The sequence below is a fragment of the Solanum pennellii genome, chromosome 12 (assembly GCF_001406875.1).
Source record: "Solanum pennellii chromosome 12, SPENNV200".
Classification (NCBI taxonomy): domain Eukaryota; kingdom Viridiplantae; phylum Streptophyta; class Magnoliopsida; order Solanales; family Solanaceae; genus Solanum; species Solanum pennellii.
The window spans coordinates 4,367,074-4,386,372 of record NC_028648.1 but is presented as its reverse complement, the minus strand read 5'-3'; the positions used below and the strand labels follow the sequence as shown (position 1 = coordinate 4,386,372).

The following is a 19,299-nucleotide window of genomic DNA, read 5'->3' as shown; positions in this document are numbered from 1 at the left end:
GGGGGGGTACACTGGAGATATAGAACTAAGGGGGGCACATATGCAAGTCATTTGTCGATACAAGAAAAATTAAGAAAATGGTAGTCAAGGCAAACGACAAATAAAACATGTTTTCAGTGGATTTTTCCATTTAAAATAAGCGGGCAAAAGGAGCTGAAAGATCATTGTTCAGCTTGTAAGAAAACAACAAAAGACTTTCAGAAAACGTTAAACAAGGAGAAGATTTGCAACAGTAAGCCTAGAGAAAATAGATCCCTAAATTTCAATTGAAAAATGAACATAAATTACCAGGTACATAGGGTAAAGGAGCAGCCTGATTCCAGGCCCAAGTTTGAGTCTCACTACCATTGCTGTTGAACTGCTGATCCAGCCAAGGATTGCCAGGCAACTGATGGGTCTGACTTATATAGTTTCCTTGAAATAAATGATTGTGGTTATGTCGTACGATATTTTCTGGACCACTAGCACCAGATCTGTTACTCATACTTCTCAGTGCTCCATCTTCAATGTATGATGATGAATTGCCTCCATAATCTGATGGTGTAAATGATGCAGCATCCATTGGAACATCAGATTCATGTGCCCTTGCAATCATTGGAGCAACAGAAGAACTGGAACCTGCCAAAGCATGATGATATTGAAGATTTGCAGGAATTCCTTCAGCATTCTTTCTCTTAAATGAGCCTCTGACATCGTCCATGTAATGATTGTTCCTTCCGTAATCTGAATTCATTCCAAATATGTTGTGAGAACTTGTATGAAGCCGATCAAGTGGCCCATGATTTACTGGAATAGGGAAATCTCCAGAAGCGGATGGAACAGCCATGTAAGGATTGTAATGATTTGAAGCAGAAATAGCTAGGTCAGGATTGCTGGCAGGATGCTGATGTTGAATCCCATTGAACTGTGTCAAGCCATACGTTAAGGGACCCTCTTGATGGTCTGATACATGGTGCAAATATATATTACCAGCATTTACGGGAGCTGGTACTACTGCATGGACAGTAGGCTGTGGTAAAGCCGCTATGCTCCCGTAAAACATGCAAGGTGCTGAATGAAAAAACTCTTGACCTTGCTGATCTGCTTCCATATCAATTATGCGATTACTGTGTGACATGCTCCTTTAGCCTATCTTCGTGGTTACAATGTTGTGGGGTGATTCCTGCTTGGAGGAGAACAAGCTATAATACATACTGCAGCCTAGTAACATCATTGACTAAGAAATTGCATAAACTTGATAGATGGCTAGCTGATAATCACTTTGTATGCAAATGGACATCTAGATCAATGCATGCTTATATCAATATCTTTCTCCATGTTCATCCCAATAAGTGAAGTTCAATATTGACCTAGAACTTAAGTAGTTCTCGTTCAAGAACTTTAGGAATTACATCTTTGAGTCAGAAAAATTGAGCTTGGGTAACACATATCACCTCAATAAAAACACTAATGAAAAATAAAACCACAAAACTCATAAATGTTTTTCCTATAGTAGTTACATGTGGTAAATATAATGAACCAGACAAATATGATGTGGGGAGACTTAGCCAGCTCTTCTTTCTGCATTCAGAATCACCTTAACCGATCATTGGCGAATTCACTAGTCATGAAGGGTATATCTCAAGATGCCAAACCATCTAAACTTCATGTATCCCACAAATCAAGTAGGATATCAGTTCTGTCAGAGAGCTTTAACACCATATCACTGAAGATAGAGAGATTCACACTCTTGTGGTAGATATTCAGGCAGGGAAGTGAGATTGACAGACCCGGATGCAAATTTTCAAGTTGGGAACACACCAAATAAAATCTTGATTTTAGTTGTGTGTTTTTTTAAAACAACACCAACCCTCATTAAGACTTCGAGATTAACTTATGTCATGTTTGGTTACCAGAGGAGGCAAGACAAATTACACAGCTTTCATTCAAATGTTTGATGCTCATGAAAAAACACTACCCAGAAATTACATGACAACAACAACAACGATAATAAACAAACTGGGGAGGGTAGAGAGTACTCAAACCTTACCCAACCTAAGAAATAGAGGTTCTTCCTGATAGATCCTCGTCTCAATGAAAACAGTCCAATGCAGTTCAATGAAAGAAGTAACGAAAGTACAAGAAACAACATATCGAAACAGAACAAAAACTACAACAAAACAAAACAATAATTGAGATACAAGAAATCAACAAACAGTAAAGAAATGGAAGAACAAGAAACTACAGGAGCAATACTACAACTACTAATATGTACGGACAACAAGACAGCGCACTGCTACCTACCAACCTTCTGTCATAATCCATGTCCTCCACACTCTCCTATCATGTCCTCGGTAAGCTGAAACTGCGTCATGTCCTATCTAATCACCTCTCTCAAGGCCACTTAGTAACAGGATGCATAAACACACATATAAATCAAAACACTCCAATTGAGTTGATTATTTCCCAAACACCAGAAAAGGAAAACCAAACTACACAGACATACACCCAAGCAAGAAACATAAAAGAACATAATCTTCCAGTATCGTTAAGGTCAACGTAACATATATAACTGATACACAATCTTATGCAATTCATGGATGAGAAAAGGAAAACATACAGCAAAACCGAAGCCTCACCTTTTTATCATCCAAATATCAACTTCTTCCTTGATTGTCTCCTTTAAACATAAAAGGCACAAAAATGCTCAGTTTAAAAACACCTACACAAGTCACAAAACCAAAAAAAAAAAAAACAATCTTTTAGGCAAAAAAAAAAACCCAGATACCAAAATGTCGATCAATAATCATCAAACTAAAAATCAACAAGAAACCCCACAAATTATTGCTTCCTGCCATAGCCTATGCATGCTTAAAACAAGAATAACAAGAAATAGCTACACATTACCAAATTCACAAAATTAAACATTATATTTGAAACTTTGATAAATTGGGTCCGATTATACAATGAAAAACTAACCAATTAAAGGTTGATCAGACGATCGATAGATCAAATAAGCAAAAAGGGCAAAGCGATAATTGAAGAGAGGTTTCAATGGAAAAGTGGAAATTTTACGGTTAACTGCTAATTGGCTGTTTGATTCTCCTATTAATTGGCCACGTTATTTTTCTTGTAATTTCTGCTGTCATCCCTAACAAGATAAGGCAGTTCAGGGTATTTAAGTAATTGCACCTCTATATAGAACTCATTACTTTTTTTTCGTTTTCTCATTCGATGTTTGATATTTTTATCTGAATGGACTAAATTTGAATTTGCGTTAAAAATTCACCACATGGGTGGCTTGATAAAATTTGCCTTTTAAGTCCTTTAAATTTTTATAGTATCACATTATTTTTATAATATTAATGATTTTTTAAAAAAAAATCATACATAAATACCCTCCTAATATATATCCAAAGTTTTAGAGATATATTTATACTATGTTAAAATTCTACTATTCCTGAAATTATTTTATTAGTAATTTTATATCCCTTTTCGTCTTAGGTGACACTATCACTCAGGTAATTTGAAAAAATTGTCAGCACGTATCAGGTCCAAAAGATAGTGTCACGTAGATCGAAAAAGGATAGAAAATTATTTATAAAATAAGTTCAGGAGAGTAATAAGACCTTAGTATAGTATAAATATCTTTGAGATTACGAACATATGTTGGGAATACTCATGTATTTATCCTAAAAAGAATAAAAGATCTATATTTTAGAAAAAAAATTATCTACTTTTTAATAAAAATATTTTAAAATTTTTAACTAAACAATTCAAATATTCTACAATGACAATAATGTTTTTACAATAACATCTAAGATACTATATTGAAAATACATAGTAAACATGTTATTAGTCTAAATAACTCTTCACTGTTATAAATAAGAATATTATGCGAAATATTAACAGTAAACTAAAAGCCACGGTTATGAAAAAGAAAAAAAGAAACAATACTATTCTTTTTTAGTTATATATACTTTAAAGTTTTAGAATAATATTTGATTTTAGATCATTAATCTTATTGAAACACATTTAACTAAAACAAAATACTTCCTAATAAATGTAATATTATGTTCTTTATAATGTTAATTCAAATTTAAAGTTCCTAATAAAAAATCATTGATGATATGATAACACATTTGTTTTTATAGCATCAACGATTTTTTAAACTATCGTATCATCACCAATTGTCTAGCATGATACATTAAATACTATACTTTATAAATGATACATTATACATTCAATTTGTTGTATGAGCATTAAAATGTTCAAAGCTGATGTATGTATTAGATTACTAGATATTATGTGTCTGTGTCAGCTCAGGCCCAGAGTATATTAATTTTTTTTGTTTTAATTTATGTGGCACAAATGAAATTTGAAAAGTGAACTTAAATTTTTATGTGTTCTCTAAAAAAAAAATTAATTGTTAATTTATGTACCTTTTATATTATTTTCAAATAATATATATTACTCCATCTGTTTTATTTTATGTGATACATATACAAGTGATCTTAGGAAAGTAAACGAAATTTCTTATATGATTCTCACATATTTTTAGTTGTCATTTTATTGTGATTCACAGTACTTTATAGTTATTACGTTATTTTCAAACAATATATGCAACTTTTTTTGTTTCAATAAAAATAAGGGAGTAAACCAAATTTCATTATGTTTTTTAACTATGTTTTTCTAAAAATATCTTAAATTGTTACATTGCGTTTTTAATCTCTTTTTTTTTTGTAATTTTCAAATATGTAAGAAATTAGAAATTAAAACAAAAGATTAAAGTTTTCAAATCATTATATTTCTATATTAAAATGTTCAAATCTTTAAACTCCACATATATGCACAAATTAATAGAAGGAAGCCAAACAATTTTTAAAAAAAATAATAATACATGAAAGCTCATTTCAATAATAACACATATATATTTCATTTTTAATATTTGACTCCCTCCTTTTCGATTTAAGATCACAAAATTAAAAAATATTTCAATACACAAAATTTAATATACATATAAATTTTAATTTTAATTTTGATTGGTTCCATCTAATATTATTCTTGATATATGATTATTACGGGCTAAGCGTAATCATTACTTATTTACTTTCACATAATAAATAGATATCACAATAACTCATTAAAAAAATGAAGAAATAACAAAAATGAGGTAATACTAATAACAATAATTAAATATATTTCTAGAACTATTTAATTTTCTTGTTATTATCTTTGTATATTTTTGTTTGCATGAAGCTACAAATAGAATAATAAAATAGATATCACAATAACTCACAAAAGGAAAAAAAAAGTGAAGTAATAACAAAATAAGTTAATGGTAATAACAATAACTTAAGATGTTTTTAGAACTATTTAATTTTTTTGTTATCATTCTTGGTAGATTTTTGTTAGCGTGAGATTACATTTTTGCCCTTATTCATTATTCACAAAGATAATTCTAGAATTATTTATTATCTTTATTCATAAATTTTTGTTAGTGTGAAAGTACATTTTTGCCCTTGGTCGTCCTCCTACTTCACTCTTCTATATAATAGAAATATAAATATATAATAGAAAAATATATTAATATGATTTATTTAGACAAACATCACGTAAATTAATTTTTTAGGTCACAAATCATTAATATAGAATTACCTTTAGACCTATAAAATGCATTAGTACGTTGTAAAAATAAAAATTGATCCTACATTTATTCAATAGATATTTTTTATTTGATGAAAATTTTACACTAGTACAAAAAATGAAAACATACGTATTTTTACTATCTCATTAAATAGACTAATTAAAATTAGTCTATATTATGAAAAAAATATATCGAAAATGTGGATTCATATTAAATGTCACATCATTAGGATACACATGGCATTTAGGAAAATATATTTGGTTGTTTTGTCATTATAAATCTATTACAACTTTCTTGAAATCGTAACATAAAAAGAAACATTCTATAATCTTTATGAATTGACAAATTTGCCCCTGGTCGTCCTTAACTTGACTCTTTTGTATAATAGAATAGAAAAATATATTATATGATTTTTTAAGATAAACATCACATAAATTAATTTTCTCGGTCTTAACAAATCACTAATTTAGAATTACCTTTAGACCCATAAAAATCGTTAGTATGTTGTAAAAATAAAAATTTATCCTACATTTATTTAATAGATACTTTGATTTGATAAAAAGTTTACACACTGTACAAAAAATAAATATATATGAAGTGCACTATCTTATTAAAATTAGTCTATATTATGAAAAAAGTATGATTGAAAATGTGGGTAATGTGGGTTCATATTGAATGACACATCATTAGTATACACATGACATTTAGGAAAATATATTTGGTTGTTTTGTCATTACAAATCTATTACAACTTTCTTGATATCATAACATAGAAAGAAACATTCTAGAATCTTTATGAATTGACAAATTTGCCCTTAGTGGTCCTTAACTTGGTTCTTCTATATAATAAAAACAATATTTATATTTTATATCTGATATTAAGTAAAAGTTAGTTGTCTGATTATTTGTTTGTGATTGAGACATACAAATGATGTCTTATAGAATGTATCGCTATTTTTTAAAATGTTAATAGATTGTTGCATCTCAGGTATTTTTATTATGCCTATGATTCTGAGAGAAGTTACATTGTTTGCCTTGAAAAATAAAGGTCAAATCCATTCGTGATCACCTAAAGTTGGCACTAATTTTCAGTTAGACACCTTAACTGAGCTTTGTTCATTTTAGAAACCTCATGTCATGTCCCGCTGTGTCAATTTGACACTTTTTGCTGAGATGACATAGCAAATGCGCTTGAGAGCCTCATTTTATCAAAAAAATTTTCTTCTTCTTCTTCCCCAATTTTTGGCTACCATTTTCCAAGCTTAAACTTTTTCATAATGAAATAAATTTGACGATGCCACAAACAAAAAGTAAATTCTAGCGTCCAGAAATTTTAAATTTTAATACTCACTTATTTTGTTGTTCTTCTTCCTCCTCAAAATAATTTGAAAAAAATCAACAAAAATTTTAAGAAGAAAAAAACTCACTCAATAACAAGAAATTATATTTTCAATTATCGAATTCTACGTTCACAATAAATAATTTTAGCGCTCTAATCTATTTGTATACGTTCTCACATCATAATCACGAAAAAAGTATTGAAACTTCATATTTATATACTAAAGTAACAATATTTTATTTGCATTGATTAAGAAATTCAGCCGAAAAAAAAAGTTCTGAGAAAGGTTAAACAAATACATTACCACATTCACCAAATCAAACATTCAAATATCAATCTACCACGACAAAACGTTCTTATCTCACGACATTCACAAAGTGACGAAGACAAACAAAAAAAGCTTCTTGTTTTGACTCATGTGGGTGGGGGAGGGTCGGGAATGGTGGTGTGTGGAGAAGACAATCTTGGTGAGAGAGAGGGGTTGGGGTTTGAGGTGTGGGTAGGATTATGGAGAAGACAATTTGGGGTGGAGAAGTGAGAATACTTTCTCAAAGAAAAAAGAATGGGAGGAGAGAAATCTTGATAGAATTTGAAAAAGAAAACGACAAGTCGAAGGCAATAAAATATGAAAAAAAATATATTTTTCTTATTTCTAAGCGAAGATTAAACAAAAGGATTTGCAAATAAAAGTGTTAATGCTACAACCAGTCCATAAATTGGTAAAGCTTTCATAAAAGCTAGACTAAGCAATAGTCTACCTCGTATTTTGCCCTCTGCCTCAGGCTGTCTCGCGATACCCTCTACAGCTTGACCCGCACCAATAGAAGCGAGCCCTACGGCCAATTCAACAGCAATAACGGAAGCGACAGAAATCAGTGGATTCATGATAAGTTTCTCGTACCAAAAAAAGAAATGGTTAATGATACAATCAACCAATGAATTATGACTTAACTATTCCCTCACTAGGATTCATCCAATCGGAGTAACTAAGAACTTCGGAATTAAAAGTGGTTAATTTTTTTAAAAAAATTATTTAGTTAAATAAATGTCACATGTCAATGAGTCATTGGTAGTTTTTTTCTTTCTAAAAATCATCATTTCATATTTTTTTTCTATATATGTCACACGTCACCATTTAATTCGTCAGTTAGACACATCATCAGGGAGTTTGTTACACACACCTTACAAATTTGACAGATTATCAAAAAAGTGTTTAAACGACACAGTTAAACATGATATGAGGTGTCTAAAATGAACAAAACCTGAAAATTGCTGTTAAATTTAGGTGGTCACTGATGGATTAGCCCAAAAATAAATATGCAACTGTGAAAGATTTCAAGTTGAGTATATACTTTATTTCCACATAATGTAATACATCTAATACAATAAGGTTGTGAAAAATGGTGTAGGTAAGCTGAAATAAAGTATATCTATAAATGTATCATAATAAATAAGAATTAAGTTAGCAATTAGATACATGAATAACACAAACCATTACAGAAATTTAATTACGAAAAACACTAGAAAATAGAAGAAAATGTTAGACTGCATGAGACTTTGATAAATTGAAACTAATATTATTATGAAACAATAAAAAAATTAAATAATAATATAAGAATCCTAATCAATTTCAGTGAAGGATTATTTGTTAGAGTCCATAACCAACTTAAATTATAAAAAATTTACAAATATTATAGTACTAATTATTACCAAAAAAATGTCTACTACCACTTTATTTTTCTAATTTACATTATAGTGTTCAAATTTGGAAGTTCACTTATTTTATTTAATTATAAATTTTGAAATATTTTTAGAAATAAGTAATTTATCATTAAATATTTATATAATCTTGGTAAGCGTTTGGAATTCACTTTCTTCTCATGATTTAAAATCTTGAGATGAAATCAACATTTGGACATGCAATTTTTGAAAATTTAAATTTTCGAAAAAGCTTGATTTGGAATTTCATATCATGATTTAACATTTTCAAATACAAAAATTGATTTTACTGATTTAAATTTTGTAATTTACTATTTTATATATACATTATTATTTTTGAGATAAACTAAATGAGTGATGAAATATTCACATAATATGGATTCTAAATTAAATATAATACTGTTATGCGGAATTCGATATAATACGAGAAAATATAAATGCGAAAAACAAAACAACAGATTTACGTGGTTCACCAATAAATTGGCTACGTCCACGGGGAAGAGGGAGAGCAGTTTTATTATGGAGAGGCAAGAACAGAATTACAGAATAGGGTTTGACATAGCGTCTATATATAGTGCTAAGCTACGCCCTAACAGGCTTGGGCCCAACATACAGAATTGACAGATAATTAAGGGCCCAATACAACAACATTGTATACCGTCGGGCCGGGGGCGTCTCCGCCCCCTCGGACCCCCAGGTCAGGGGGCGCGACCCCCGTCCTTTCCGTTTGTAACGGGCCCGATTCAAGGCATTCAACAAATACTTTATCACTCATGTTCAATTTTACCTTTTTATTAAATTAAAGATCAATCAATTAAAGTTATATTTTTTTAAGTATAACTTTGTGATAAATATATAATAGATTAAAAAATAAACCAATTAAAACCGAAAAAATATTGAATTTATAAAAATACCATTAGCTATCGATGAATAAATACCTACTTTTAAACACTAACTAGTAATGTATATGATAAATATATAAATATAAATAGATGATAATTGAATAAAAGTGAACTAAGGGAATAACAAATATTCTATAGAATCATTTTTAGTTATGCTCACACTAATATTGTCTTGTCTTTTAATTTCTAATTATTATTTTTTGGGAAGATACCTTTTCTTTTCTAATGGTTCAAAATAAGTATATTCCTTGAAATCACATGAGCCGTTGGGCAGTAGCGCAAGACATCGGCCCTACTTTTGTGCGTCAGAAACCAATATGCTATCGATACGAGTTATACTAGTACGATCGTAATTTTTTATAATTTTAATCAACTATTTTAAATTTGATATTAAAGTAACATTAGGTAAAAATGATTGAATTCATTTAAATTTTCTTTGGCAGAAAATTAATTTTTTTATATTAATTAAAATTATTTTTATGCATATATATTGATATGTGTTGAATCTTCTTTGAATCTTTTTTATGTAATTCTTTGTATTTTTATTTTTTTTAATGAATTTTTTGATCCTTGCTACTGGTTAAATTGTAATTTCTTGTTGATCAACTTTTCTTCGGTTAGATTTATGTAAGGATCTATGTATTATATATATATTATGAAAATAAAGATGTCTTAAATTCAATATTTTAATTTATTAGTTAAGTTGTCATCGATATATAATCTAATTGAAAATTCATTAAATTTACACTTAATAGTCATAGCGTTAAACAAGTCAATTGTGGAGTATTAATATTTAATTGATCTTGATTAGTATATTTCTCCTATATTTTCATTAATTTAACTATAATTTATCGCATACTAGATTGTTGATTTTAGTCTCTAGTTTTGATATATGGGCTTCTTACTGATTGGGCCTATGTCACTTTATGGGCAATGGCCTAATTCACTATGACAATAATATACTTAAGATTATTATTATTTTATGGACAACTCTCACATATAATAAACATAAAACTCATATTTATATGCTATAAAAAAGTTTGCATAATTGCGCTCCATAGCAAACATATATATGTATAATCCGTTATACATATACAATTGAAGCGAATTGTATAAAACAAAGTGTATAAAACGAGAAAGAGAAAGAGACATAGGCAGAGAATTGTTTAAAACGAAACATATAAAACGAATTGTATAATTATAAGTGTATAGAACAATTATATACAATTTGAATTTGTATAAAACGAGAAAGGGAGAAAGACAAAAGAGACTTGGACAAAGAATATACAATTGAATCGAATTGTATAAAATGAAAAAGAGATAAATTATATATAAATTTGTATAAAACGAGAAAGATAGAAAGACAAAAGAGACTTGGGCAGGAAAATACTTTTATTATATAATTATAAGTGTATAAGACGGAGATATATGTATTTACATGTGTATATACAATTTTTTCTCGCTTTATACATTAGAAACACAATTTATATAATTCTATTGTATAAAGCGAGAGAGACAAGCGAAGGAAGCTAGCGAGAGAGGGAGAGTGGCGAGCGAGAATATGAGGGAGAGAGGGACTGACAAACAGTTTGCTATACAACACAAATAAATCAAACGATAGCTACTATATTTATTTTATATTATTAGTCTGTTATTCTATACAATTATCCCTTATTTTATTGGGTCTTCTTTATGGATTACTATCCCCTATTTTTGTACAATTGGTGGGATAAAATAATGTTGGAAGTAATTAATGTTGTAACCAAACATGAAATAAAGTTAATTTTAAATTCTATTCAATTTTTGAGATTATTATTCTGATCTCAAACCGTACTACTGAATACTAAATGATGCTAATGTTCAGTATGGACTACCAGAACAAGCTCTCTTTTCATTTGCTTCGTCCTGCCGCCACTACGATCGCTGTCTTTATTTCTTTTAGATATCAAGTCAAAATTTAGTGAAAATCGCTCGTTTGACATCTATACACAAGATCAAAATAGAACTTTTGAGCACGGAATAATATGGATAATGAAAGATCGAGTTTGAATAATCACTTAAGACTTGTTTTATGATGATATTGATGTGCATATTTTTGTAGCTAGAAATCGTAATTAGCAAACTACTATTAAGTTATTTATGTGCGGTTATATGCGATTTTTTCTTTTTCTTATTTTAATATATAATAGCCTGAAATAACCTTAAACTAATTTGGTACAATATTATCCTACTATCAACATTTATGAGACATATACCATTAAAAATAATTATATTTTTGAGTCAAAATATTGACGAGTTAAAAAGTGGACGGAGAGTGACTGAAAATAAAAATATTTTTGAGCCAAAATATTAACGAGTTAAAAAGTGGACGGAGAGTAATATTATAGCAGGGGCATTTTAGGTCCTTCAACCCTTCACATGTTGGGGGCTTAAAGCGTATGTTATAGTAATTGAGCCACCACGCGGAGAGGAAGACAAAAATGGCGGATCAATTGAAAAACCCTAAGAAACAGTTTCAGCTAAATCCCAACTGGGCTCAGCTCCGTCAAGTATTCTCTCTCTCTCTGTTTCTAACCAAGTTTATTTTGTAATTTATTTGTGATTAAGCACTCAATTTCTTTGTTCTGCAGCAACTCAACAGCAATGGCTTCCAAAAACAACTGTCAAATCCTTCAGAAACAGAAAATCCTAATTCCATATTAGGTATATCTCCATTTTTATAATTTATTTTTTTTTGGTTCTGAGTTCTGAGGTTTTTTGGTTGCTATTGTAGGAAAGCGCAAAAGCAGGTCCAGTGATGATTCCGGTGATGCTACGCCTAATCCTCTTATTCCAACTTCATCGGATTCAAGGTGAGTATTAAAAAGGTCTTTTTTTTGGTCAGCGTCTGTACATGATACGTTATTTGCTTAGATACACCTTTTATAAAAGATTATAAAAAACTCGTTTAGCTAGGATTTTTATCTGCAACAGCTGAGTATGTGTGCTCTAAATCAAGTTACAATAGATATTGACTGAAATCGAAGGAACAAGAACGTACAACAGCAATGCTACAATTACTACTACGGAACGATAAGTGAAACCTATGATGCTCGAACTTTTTAAAAATGTTAGCGGCTGCGTGTTGGATTCTCCAAAGTAGTGTATTTTTGGCAGAATTCAACGCGGATGCAACATCAAAGTGAAGAGTCTGCCTGACTTCGAGTGAGTTCTAATCTGCGTCCTCCATAATCTTCTATATTCTGTATGAGGTTATGTCCTCGGTAAGCTAAAGCTGCACCATGTCCTATTTAATCACCTTTTCCTCAATACTTTTTCGGCATAGCACCGACCGCTACCTCTCCTGAAACCATCCATAAAGCCGATCTCTCACACCTTTGCATTGAGACATCCGTGCATCTTCTCTAAATATGTTCGAACCATCTTAGATTTGCCTCCTATATCTTGTCCTCCACCCCTCCACCAAGGCCGCTCCCACCTTGTCGTGGATATCTTCATTTCTAATCTTAATTCTCCTTGTATGACTGCGTATCCATTTTTGCAATTTCCATCTTCTGAACGTGAGGGTTGTTTACTTTCTTTTTATTTTTTAATAAAATACATTCTAGTGTGCTTATAGCGAAAATACAACTTAATTTTTATAGAACGCACAATCATCATTCAGTTCCCATTTAGGTCCATCGTTGTAAGTAATCTGATCATACGAGTAAAAGAGCCCATCAATTTTACATAGCCAATAAATATTTGTCGCGCTTGAAGGGTCTCGTTGTGGATCAAATGCTTGAAAACATGAAATTGAAGGACCATGGTGTAGTTTACAAAAGTAGGCAACATTTGCTCCTTGCAACACAGTCAGTCTAACTACCACTTAGTAGAACTTGCCTTAAATTTCTTGGTGGCATATTTTTGTCACACAAGACTCTGGAAAAGTTTATTTTCAATAAGTTATGAAATGATAACTAAACCTAAATTTCTATGTTATTTTAACATTTGCAGGAAATTAGAAAGATTTTATTTTTAACTGGTCACAACATTAAAATACAGTCGAAATCTCACTTTTCTATTCTTATTTAAGCCTCCTCGAGTTCAAGTCTGATTGAGTATTTTTTTAATTATTAATTGGATAATTATTTTGTTACTGTTCAGTAATTTAATCGTTAGCTCCATGACAGTGTTACAGATGTGATAGGGATGGATTGTGAAATGGTTGGCGTAAGCTCTGTGGGAAATAGAAGTGCTCTTGGGCGAGTCACACTGGTATTCAGTCTTACCTTCTCATTTACTTAAATACTGGTGATTTTAAAACATATGTTACTTCACTACATTTGACAAATGGTTTTACTAACAATTGTTTCAGTTGCTTCCCCAGTTTAACATGATGCTTTTGATTATTAGTTACAAGCTTCAATTGCACTAAGATTTTCATAACTGAGCTGTTTATATCCTATAATAAATTCTCTTCTTGCTGGTTTTTTGCCTTCTGAGCATATGCCACACACAGAATCATAAATAATTGTTTGTTTTTATGGGTGCATGTGAACTTATAGTACACTAATTATTGATGTTGCTATATTAAAGCTTCTTCTTGTTTACCTATAAAACATAATTTGCCTTATTTTGATTATCCGGGTACATTCAATTAATTCTTCTGTGTATTTGAACCTACAATTTTCTTGTAAGCTTGTTTGTTCGTCTTATACATGAACAGTTAAATGCAAACCAGTTTATTGCAGGTCAACCTATGGGGAAATGTGATATATGACGAATATGTTCGTCCAGTTGAACGTGTTGTTGACTTCCGCACCAAAATCAGTGGTATTAGACCTCAGCACTTAAAGAAAGGTTGGTATCACTTCACCCCTTACATTTGAAAAGATACCAACAAAAGGAAAAGTTTTTAGTCTGGTCTCTTGAAAGAATAATGACTACAAAAAAAAAAAACTATTCTTGCTAAAGAAGCAGAAAATTGAAAAACATTTCTTTTATTATACTTTAGCATGTTAAGTTGAGTCATCTGAGAAGCAGCGTGGTGTTAATTTAGCACGTTAAGTTGCAGCTGTTCTAGAAGCATTGTAGAATTTTCTCGCTCCTATTCTTCTAATTTTGATGCTTAAAGGTTTTCCATTTGGACGGCGAAATGAATGTACTATCACGTGTAGTTAGAATGGAAATTTAAGCTCTTTTAAGAATGTTGACATGAGAAATTCCCATCGGCCATCACAGTGCTCACAGATCATCAACATATTTTAGTAGGTGTTTGTCCTTGTTTCTTTGTGAATGAAAAAAAGTAGTTTTTGTTTTCAAAATGAAAAACGATATTTAGAAATTAGAGTTGTGTTACTTTAACTTCATAAAAGAAAAAAGAAATTAGAGTTGTGTTTGTTTGTAAAATAATTTAGAGTTGTTTTGAATTTTTGCGAGTAATTTGGAGTAAAAAAAGCGAAATTGTTGTTTGTAGTGGAAAAAAGTATAATAATTTCATGGCCAAATGAGTTGTGTTACTTTAACTTCATAAAAGAAAAAAGAAATTAGAGTTGTGTTTGTTTGTAAAATAATTTAGAGTTGTTTTGAATTTTTGCGAGTAATTTGGAGTGAAAAAAGCGAAATTGTTGTTTGTAGTGGAAAAAAGTATAATAATTTCATGGCCAAATGCCTTAGAATTTGATGTTCTGGAATTTTAACTAATTGTTATTAAAAATTTTGAGTCCATCTCATTTTCCTGAAAGAGAGTTCAATGGCTCGTGCACATTCAAGCTACAGAGGTTTGTCCAGAATGCATGAGAGGAAGTTTGGCTAAATGCCCTGAGGGATTCAATATAAGTTTAAAATAAGTAGGGGCTGTGTCCAATGTCCATCAATCTCTAACTAAAGGATAAGTTTGTTTCCATTTCTTTCTGATTAGAAGATTTGTATATAAGAAAATTATATTGCAATCTTTGTTGGACAACATCACTAGTTAATGGTTCAAAGTTGAATAGACTGTCAGTTTATCTCTAATCTGTAGGTTTATATTTTCAATATGGATTTATATTTTTTAGCAGTCAGTTTGAAGTTTGACTGGGTGTTAGTTTGACTTCGATCTGGACAAGTATTTATGGACAGTGTAATTCCATTTTTTTGATACTTTCTGCAAGTTATATGCTCAAAGCAATATCAAAAACATTTTGTTTGGTTTGTGGTTTGCCCAAGTAATGTGCTCTTCTGATGTCATCTGCAGCAAAAGATTTCCGTGTTGTTCAGAAGGAGGTGGCAGAACTAATAAAGGGACGGATTCTTGTTGGCCATGCTCTGCGAAATGATTTTAAGGTAACTGCACACCTTCTCAGACTTTGCATCTAGAGTACTTTCTATGACTAAATGGGAAATGTTTCCTGTACAGGCCTTGTTATTAGGCCATCAAAAGCAGGATATTCGTGACACTTCTGAATATAAGCATTTTCTAAGGTAACCTTCGCACCCACCTCCCCGCCAAAAAAGAAATTCTTGATTACTTGCAACTTTCAACTACTAGCTTGTATTTTGGCTGCAATACTATGCTGACATTGGGCTGATAAATTAGGGAAGGACGCAGTCGTGCACTACGGAACCTTGCTACTGAAGTCCTTGGAGTGGAGATACAAAATGGAGAGCATTGCCCAGTTAGTTCTATGCTTTTTAATGACTTTATTGTGCTCTTTTACTTTCGTTTCTAGTAGTTTCTCCTTCTAAACAGTGGAATCCTTACTGTATGTGCTGTAGTATACTGTTATGGACCTCCAAGTATTATCTTGTGTTTGAATTTGGCTTTACAGGCTGAATCTAAAAAAGAATTCAATCTCGTAGCAGCATGACAGTTGATTATCCTAGGTTTATATCCTAATGAATTCTAACATGTATCACATCTGCATATTTTGCAGATAGAGGATGCCCGTGCTGCTATGATGCTTTACCTAAAGCACAGAAAAGAATGGGAAAAGAGCATCAAGGACTTTGCAAGACTGAAGGAGAAACAGAAAAAGCGTAAACCAAAGAAAAAAAGAGGAGTTTGAGAAGACCTGCGTCTGAATAATGCTTCCTAATGAGAGATGATCACTCTAGTTTATCTCGTTGCTCGGTACATGGAACAGTTTACTGATTAGGGTTGGAGCAGACAGAGAACTGACTAAACATGATAAATGATTGTTGTGGATGTGAAATGCTCAAAGGAAGAATTATAATTAGATCCTCTCTCTCTCTCTCACACACACTATCATGGCGTGCCAGAACTTTGTGCTCGCCAGACCTTATTATTCAGTTTCAAGAATCATGACATGGATCCAACCAAGACTGGTTCTGCTAGTGAAAGGAGGAACACATCATCTCTTTTGTGGCTTTTCACTGCAAAACTGCCAATCTTTTGTACTAGATTCATATATCCTAAGCCTTCCTGTTGGCGCTTTTCTAGAGTTGTGATTACAATTCTGGATTTTTTTTGCTCACAACATTCGTTCCCCAGTAGGGCTTTTATTTTATTTTGATTGAAGTTCTAGCTACAGAAGTGCTTGTATCATGTGAAAAAATATTGGACTAAGGAGTTACTGTGAGTGTAGTTGAAAAGTGGTGATAGTCTACTTAATGAAATTGCAGATCATTGTTATATCTCTGCTTCTTTCCTATAGTTGATCTTATGCTTGCTAATTGCTATACCAAAAAATTCATCAGACAATTATTTAAGAAGTATGTGGTCATAATTACATATTGAATAGGTTTCCTTCTGTCTTCTCAAATATCATCAAAGGAATAAGAAGACAATTATTCAACACAATACAAGATTTATATCAAATTTTTTTTTCTAAAAGATTCGAGTCAACAAAGCTGCAATTGGGCTCCTAACAGAGTACTTGGTAGATTTCCATTTCAAGAATCCTTCAACCTCAACAGTGCCTGATGATCGGTTAACTATTTGAGTAAACATTACTTGGTATGACATCTTCTGATTTAGTTCTGCGAACTTCAGAACTGAAGACTCAACTTTCACATCAACACCTGGTGGTGAGACAACATCCACAGTGTAAGATGATTTAGCTTCACCAACATTTGTAACTGTCCTCGTATATGTCTGAGGCGTTGATCCAAGTATAATAGAAAACGAAGGATAATTCAGTTGTCCTTGTTGAATACTTCCTACCTCTGAGCAATTGATCTTTCGTTGCACAATAACTCCAACCTCCCGGTTTGTATAGTTCAAACCACATAAATAAGGTACGTAGTCATTTGGTTTGATATCATAAACAAGTCCTGGATCATTTGCTTTTGATGGATTTACATGACCTGAACCAATGGAAACAGGTTAGCTGGTTCATGATTTTCATCTTGGATGGTGTTTCCCCCCAGATTCACAGTTTCCGCGGTTGTCATAATTGCAGACTTTAATCATTGATGTAGACCAGTTTGGATGGGAGCTTTTGAGCAATGCTGCTACTCCACTTAGGTGCGGGCATGACATTGAGGTACCAGATATAATGTTGAATGTAGGTTTTGGTTCGGTATTGTTTTCTACAGAGGTAGGCCATGCTGCAAGAATATTAACTCCAGGGCCTATAATATCAGGCTTTAGAATGCCAGGGGTTGCTCTGCTAGGACCGCGAGAAGAGAAAGAAGCAATGACTGGAGTATTTTTGTCTCCGATAATAGTCCCTTGGAATATAATGGTAGCCAAAGGATTTGATGTTGAATTTATATATGCAAGAATTTTTTTGACCATCTGCATAAGTTACATCAGTAGCTGGGAGTACATGTGCATCAGCTGATGTTGTGAAAAACCATCTTGCATACGATTCATTAGTATCATCGCGATACCTACTGCAGCTTTAACTGCTTGACCTTTTGCTACTCTTGTTACACCACCACCAACTTCACACAAAACAATCTTACCTATAAGATCTGTTTTGTTCAGTGACGTTGTGCTGCAGTAAGGATCTTGATTTGAACCACCAGCGTAAACAAGAGGATACAAATGAGAGGAGAAATTGTTTGGTTGAAAAGCTGATTCGCCTTGATACATTTCCTTGTTTCCGAGTACTGCATTAGCCTTGATACTCCTATTCAACAGTACTTGCTGTTGGGATTTAGCAAGTGTGAATGAGAAAAGAAAAGAGAGAATATGAAAAGTGAGGGAACTACTTTGGAGACAAAATGAAAAGTCATTTGCAAAGTGCAAATGAAAAGTCGGCAAAAGTAAGGGAAATTGTTGTCCTTATAGAAGGAAACACTTCCATTACTTCTTAAAGAGCTAAGAAGAAGATGCCCCCTCGCGCCGTTGTCGCTCGGCCTCGGCTTCGGATTGATTGATAAATTTTTTAGACAAAATTTATTTAATCAGTTTTTGTTAAATCAAATAAATCATGTTAATATTATCTTTATAAATTTGCGGGTAACATTCCGAAAAGTTGTTACTCTTTCTGAAAAGTCGTTACTTTCCAAAAAATCGTTATTTTCCTAACAAACACAATTTTCCGAAAAGTTGTTATTTTTTCCAAAAGACACAACTTTCTGAATAAAATGGGTCTGAACATATTTCACTGAACAGACACGTTCCTTGCTGAAAATGGTTATAAAAGGAAGTCAATTTTCGACTTTTTAAAACACTGAAAATTTTTTCCTTCTCTGCATTTATTTTTCTCTCAAATAAAATCAAAGTGTCGATCGACTGAGTCTGTGTGACTTGTTGCTGTTCTTAAGTTCGTTGAAGTTAAA

The 19,299-nt window shown here is 31.7% G+C and overlaps 2 protein-coding genes and 1 pseudogene across 3 annotated transcripts in view; 1 reads left to right on the top strand and 2 right to left on the bottom strand.

Annotated features, from left to right (window-relative positions):
* Positions 1-3,113, bottom strand: part of LOC107007546 (probable E3 ubiquitin-protein ligase ZFP1) — a 6,387-nt gene extending 3,274 nt beyond the window's left edge. The window contains exons 1-3 of one of the 2 annotated variants that reach the window (XM_015206212.2): positions 2,959-3,113; positions 2,619-2,701; positions 289-1,162 (exon numbers count right to left, since the gene is read on the bottom strand). In XM_015206212.2, the coding sequence (XP_015061698.1) occupies positions 289-1,117 (829 nt within the window). In that variant the 5' untranslated portion in view covers positions 1,118-1,162; positions 2,619-2,701; positions 2,959-3,113. Of the gene's footprint in view, positions 1-288; positions 1,201-2,618; positions 2,702-2,958 lie in introns of those variants that run through there. The other variant, XM_027913640.1, reaches the window with a different exon arrangement.
* An 8,864-nt stretch (positions 3,114-11,977) lies between these two features.
* On the top strand, positions 11,978-17,211 carry LOC107005474 (RNA exonuclease 4). The gene is made up of 9 exons (XM_015204073.2): positions 11,978-12,134; positions 12,216-12,288; positions 12,359-12,437; positions 13,758-13,842; positions 14,319-14,427; positions 15,803-15,891; positions 15,965-16,029; positions 16,145-16,223; positions 16,482-17,211. The coding sequence occupies exons 1-9, from the start codon at positions 12,066-12,068 to the stop codon at positions 16,611-16,613; spliced, it is 780 nt and encodes a 259-aa protein (XP_015059559.1). The 5' UTR covers positions 11,978-12,065; the 3' UTR covers positions 16,614-17,211.
* Positions 17,212-17,395: 184 nt separating this feature from the next.
* Positions 17,396-19,299, bottom strand: part of LOC107005951 — an 8,770-nt pseudogene continuing 6,866 nt past the window's right edge.

What these genes read in the sequence shown, in the direction of transcription:
- LOC107005474 (XM_015204073.2), top strand. Translation starts at nt 12,066, where the DNA reads ATGGCGGATCAATTGAAAAACCCTAAGAAACAGTTTCAGCTAAATCCC. An exon ending in ACTGGGCTCAGCTCCGTCAA is followed by an intron (nt 12,135 to 12,215) that starts GTATTCTCTCTC and finishes TTTGTTCTGCAG; the next exon opens with CAACTCAACAGCAATGGCTT. An exon ending in ACCTCAGCACTTAAAGAAAG is followed by an intron (nt 14,428 to 15,802) that starts GTTGGTATCACT and finishes TGTCATCTGCAG; the next exon opens with CAAAAGATTTCCGTGTTGTT.